The sequence below is a fragment of the Camellia sinensis genome, chromosome 8, assembly GCF_055761805.1.
Source record: "Camellia sinensis isolate YWXY chromosome 8, ASM5576180v1, whole genome shotgun sequence".
Taxonomy (NCBI): domain Eukaryota; kingdom Viridiplantae; phylum Streptophyta; class Magnoliopsida; order Ericales; family Theaceae; genus Camellia; species Camellia sinensis.
Window position 1 is genome coordinate 19735274 of NC_138968.1, and position 5962 is coordinate 19741235.

Genomic DNA, 5962 nt, shown 5'->3' on the forward strand with positions numbered 1-5962 from the left:
TATTTTTTATTTTTATTGCAGTAGATTGGGTGTCAATTTGTGATATTCAATGACCTCTTTGTTCTTAGTTTTGTCCCTATGGGCTACTTTGCCTTTTTATATGTATTTTTCTTTATAAAGGATGCTTTATCCTCTTTTCTTTTGACTTTATACCTTAATAAAATCTTTGTTTGTTACTGGTCAAAAGAAAAAATAATAATAATAAAGTATTAAGAGTGGATAACAGTTGCCATCGCTTCAGATTAGAGTAAGCTTTATGGTAATGGATGTAGTAAAACTTTATTTCTTGAGGTCTTCCACTTCAATAAAGTTTTTGATAACTGCATGGTTTTCTTTTTTGATATATTCATTGTATTGAATAAATACTTGTGTTTCTTCACTAGTTTATATATAACATTATCTTTGGAGTTTGATTGCTTTATGAATGTTTGGAAACTTTTGCAATTGCCTTGTCTTGGAGGAGAACATCAGGGGGGGACCAATTGGTTTCAAGTCACTTTCTCTTTCCGGTTTTGGTCCCTAGAGCATTTGCTGACGTCCATGTCTTTCTTCGACAGCTCTGGGGACCGGTGTCTACTATTTTTTTTGTTACTTTAGATTGCTCTGGGGACCGGTGTCTGCATTTGCCTTGTCTTCGACAGCTCTGGGGACCGGTTTCAAGTCACAAATAATAATTAGTTCAATTTTGATTGAAAAGGACATAAATTCCTTTAGCATTTAAACCGGAGAAGAGTCGATTTTACCACCACTCAAACTGTTAGGGTGCGTTTGTTTCGAAAGATTAGGGCGTGGGATTGGACTATTAGTTTCACCAGGTTAGTAGTCAATTGTTTGTTTCATTTTTTTTTTTTTGCTCCGGACTATTAGTCTCATAAAATATGGGACTATCCTATCCCATGGGAGAGGGTGTGAGATTGTTTTCATGGGATTGGTATTCCATGGGATTAGGCTCTGAAATGTCCATTTTATCCCCATGCTATTACTTAGCAAACAATTAGAAAAGGGTAAAATAGTCTTTTGAACATTTATAAATTATTTTTTTAGTGTTGTTAATTTAAAATTATATATTAAATAAAAAATTTAAATTATAAATTATAAATTATAAATTAAATTTAATTAAAAATAATAAATTATAAATTATGGCCTTATAAATTAAATTTTTTTGGTGTTGTTAAAAAATTAAATTTACATATTAAATTAAATTAAATTATTTTTTTAGTGTTGTTAATTTAAAATTATATATTAAATAAAAAATATAAATTATAAATTAAATTTATTTAAAAATAATAAATTATAAATTATGGCCTTATAAATTAAATTTTTTTTAGTGTTGTTGAAAATTTAATTTATATATTAAATAAAATTATATTTTATTGTCGTTAATTTAAAATTATATATTAAATAAAAAATATAAATTATAAATTATAAATTTAATTTAATTGAAAATAATAAATTAAAAATTATGGCCTAACAAATTAAATTTTTTTAGTGTTGTTAAATTATAAATTATAAATTACAAGGGTAAAATAGTCTTTTGAATATTTATTCTTATCCAGTCCATCTAACCAAACATTGAATTCACTAAAAATAGTCCAATCCAGACATCTAATCCCATGACTAAACAAACATATGATACAAATCCAATCCAACCAAATAGTCCGGGGACAATATATCCCAAGACTAACAGTCCAATAGATTATAATCTCCCTTTATCCAGTCAGTCCAAACAAACGCATCCTTAGTGGTAGTGAAAGCCTGAAATTTCCTTACCAAGAAAACTTTCTGATATTTTTGTCTCTGTTACTGATTCAAGGTCAACAATATTGCTACGTTTGATGATAGGCATCATCATAATTTCTTCTTTCTTATGTATAGAAAATATAAATTTCCATGTCCTGAAATTTTGCTATGATGTTGTTGCAATTGGAAAAGGTAATGTGATTATTGATCATACATGATAATACATATATATGATGCTGGCATTTTATATGATTGTATTTATGATAATATAAAATTGTAATATATTATAGAATCGTAGCATATATGTTTAATAGTTTGTTTCCCCTCTTGGAATCATTGCAGAATTATATGCATAACAATACTTGCATACTATAAAGTATTTATGGTCTAGGTTGAGCTGTTTGCTGCAGTAGTTAGGATGTAAGCATCATAGGGGTGAAATCAACCTTTCAAACCTAATTGTACCTATTCAAAATGTGCTAAATTGCAACACCAAACATTCGTATGATCTAGTCATTCTTTCTTTATTTTAGTTCTGAAAGCATCTTTGAATATTTTATGTAGTGTGCTTGAACTTTTTTATGTGTCCGGTTGGACACTTGTGTCAGACACTCTACTTTGCAGACGCTCTTAAAAATATATTTGACACTTCTTTAACGTGTTTTAATTGAAAATTTAAATTCATAATAACAGATACTTCAACGACACTTGTTAAACCTTTCGAACATGATCTAAGTGATGCATCTCTTCATATTAACAATATTTTATATTACTTGGAATGCAATTTGTGCATTTAGACATTTTTGAAACATTCATAAGATAAATACATCAGGTGTAATTCAATGTTCTGCAATGGTTAATTGTTATGTGAATGACATCAATATAAGGCATGGAATATATGACTTTTAATTTTATTTATTGTTATGTTGCTTCTTTTTTTTTTTTTTTTTTATGACATTTGAATAAATTATTCATAAATTTGACATATAATATTTTTTTTTGAAAATATAATTTTTTAATATGTCCTGAACATATTTTTTAAAAATCGCTTTGTTTACGTGTCGTTATCTGTACTACTTCGGTAATAAAATTGTGAAGGTCACCACATCTCCTTTGTGAAGCTTATAGAACATGATGACAGAATGTCAGGGTAAACTAAAGTTGCAACGGTACATTATGGGTGGTTTGTGGGGGCTCACAATTCTGTTTCTTTCCTCTATTTTTATTTTTTTATTTTATTTTAAATTATGAATATATTTGTCTGTAGTCTAGACAACCACATATACAATTGTTATGGATTGGATAGTACGGTAATATTATCTATCTATCTATCTATCTATATATATCTACTAGACATACCATCCTTAGTTTAACTTGAATTATACATATTTGCTCTATCATTCTGTGCATACCCTGCTCAACTGGCAGCAATGGAGACTTCTCAACCTCTCTCCATTGAAAGCTTCTCATATAGTTGGTTAGTAAACCTAAAGCCATCGTTTGAAACCCTAGATGACACACTTTGTGCCTCCATTGATGCATCCGATGAAGCTTCCTTCATCGAGATGGACCCAAAACTACCACCCTCAAGGAGATTCTTCAGAGGCTCTCATGACTTCAACTTTGCTTTTCCTATCTCACAACAGTCTCCTCTAACTCTTGTTCATGCCGATGAGCTCATCTCCGACGGCTTCCTCATGCCTCTCTTTGTCAAGCCACTGAAAATCGAGCCATGTGATTCTTCAGATTCTACACCAACAACTCCAATCTCTTCACATGCTTCAAAAAATGTGCATTCAGATAGTAAGATTCATCGTTCATCATTGAGAAAGTGTCGAAGATTGTCAAAGCGAATCTTCCAGAAATATTTGGATTTTTTTCTTAGGCCACTGTGTCGAAAACTACAAGGCAGAAGAAGATCTTGCTCAAGAAATGAAGCTGTTGATAATTGGATATGCTCAGCTGCGACATCTCCTCGGACAAGCGTGGCTTACTCAGTTGATGATTGGCGTAGGTCTTGTGATTCGGAGAGTTCAATACACGAGGCAGTCCTTCACTGCAAAAGATCAATCGGTATGTCAAATTTTCTTGTCGTTTTTATTTATCACATTGTGATTGATTCCTGTGGAAATTTTATCGAGTCTTTTTTGACATTACTTAGGACTCTGTTATTTTCAGGTAAATAAATGAGGGTTTTGTGCACATAAGAGAACAAAGGAGATGACATTTACATGCAAACAAAAGAAATGATAGGTCTCAAGAAGATCATCCGTTATTGTTTATTCATTATCTCTTTCTTCGCTTTCCCTGTTTGGTATAGTTTTTCTTAAGTCGAAACTTGATAAGTTAAAAGCGAACTGTATAGATGGTTGGCTATTGAAATTTGGGCATTTGGGAAGATGGAGAAGATATGTTATATTTTCATATTCAGCAATGTTAGGTATCATGAAAATTTTGTCATGAAAATAATCATGAAAGTTTTGTGATCCTTGGATTACACTTAGAATAAAACACCACACACTAATCAAGGTAATACAAGGATCATAAATTTTTCATGATCATTTTCATGATAAAATTTTCATGATCCCTAACTTTTTCCTTTCATATTTGTCTTCTCATTGTGACAATCTTTTAAATTATAAGGAATCTACCACCTTGTGAAGTTATTATTATTTTCTTTTAAAATGAAGTGATAATTATTTTATTCATATTTGTTTTTATATCCATGCAGAATGTTTCATACTGGGAACATGAAACCATGAATGAAATTGAGATTATCAAACTAATTTCTGTTATTTCAATTACCAGAACCTATTTAGCAGATTTTATGATGCATTACATCTGTTGGTGAGAATAAATTCAAAATCAATCTAGTTTTCTGATAATCATATTATATTGAATAACTAAAAAATGTCATAAATATTTATAGAACTCATCATATTCAAAAAATAATAATTTTATTACTTTTTTTAGTTTTAATTACTCTAATATGTACACACATCATTTATCGAATGGATCCATGGTATAAAAAAACAGTTAACATTTAAAGGAAATTATAAGGGTGTATTTAACTTAACACATTTTGTTTGACACTACTTATAAGTTCATTTTGCTAAAATAAAGTTTAGGCCATTTGGGTTAATAGTTTTCTTGCTAAAAATTAACTTCAACCACTTAATTTTTTTATTAATTTGTTTTTAATCAATTAACTAACTTTTTGACTACTAAAAGAAATCTAAAAAACAGAGAGCTGTCAGTTAATATAGTTGCACATGAATGTGAAGTCCTGCTAGCTAGGGTAGCTTTCAGACTTTTTATTTCATATATTATCATATCATATGATATGATTCCCAATTTAAAATTAGAATTGCGATTGCTGGGTCCACCACGAGGTAAGCACGCCACCTTTCACATTTTGGGAATCTTTATCCTTTTCATTTATTTAATTATTTTGTGCTTTTAGTTGTGGCCATTCAAGTCCTGAAGATGTTTCTGAATTATTAGTAGGTGACAACAATTATTTATTTGTATTTTTTTTTTTTTTTGCAATATTTACCCAAGTTGATTGCAACCTACTTGGCTGCTGCGTTAACTTGTTCCATACTAAACTAATTTATTCCGCCCCCCCCCCCCCCCCCCCCCCCCCCCCCCCCCAAAAAAAAAAATCTAATCTTGAAAGAAATGTGACAATTTTGGAACCCAATTTGTTACGGGTGATGGGTGATACTGCATATTGAAAATGGCTTCCAAATATTCGCTTCAATAAAATAAGGTCCGTTATATATTATGATAATATTTTTGGATATGATGTGTCTGAAAATATGTTAAAGGTAAAATAAAGCGATCAAATATTTTCATAATGACAAATATCATTTTCCATCATTTGTCACATATTTTAGGGTTTAATAATATTTCGTCCAAGTTAGGTTTAATTTAACCAATTTTAGCTAAGTCAATTCTATTAGACAATTCTCACTGTATTCGAAGAATTGATTAAGGAAGAAAAAAGTCTGTTTAATTACTTAAATCAAAACAGAACAAAGAATAATAAAATATGGAAAACATATTCTTATTTTGTTACAAAAAACAAAATAGAATCAAATAGAAACCTGAAAAGAAAATTATAAACAACCTACTTATTGAGAGGGAGTTTTATATGTGCATTAGAGCCGAGCTAGGCCCAGGCGTAGTAATGGGCCGTTTTGTGGGCCGAGGTAAAAAG

At 30.1% G+C, this 5962-nt stretch overlaps 1 protein-coding gene across 1 annotated transcript; it reads left to right on the forward strand.

Annotated features, from left to right (window-relative positions):
* Positions 1-2674: 2674 nt before the first annotated feature.
* On the forward strand, positions 2675-4166 carry MAKR6 (membrane-associated kinase regulator). The gene is made up of 2 exons (XM_028245331.2): positions 2675-3813; positions 3919-4166. Exons 1-2 carry the CDS (start codon positions 3171-3173, stop codon positions 3924-3926), a joined length of 651 nt encoding a protein of 216 aa, XP_028101132.2. The 5' UTR covers positions 2675-3170; the 3' UTR covers positions 3927-4166.
* Positions 4167-5962: the final 1796 nt, after the last annotated feature.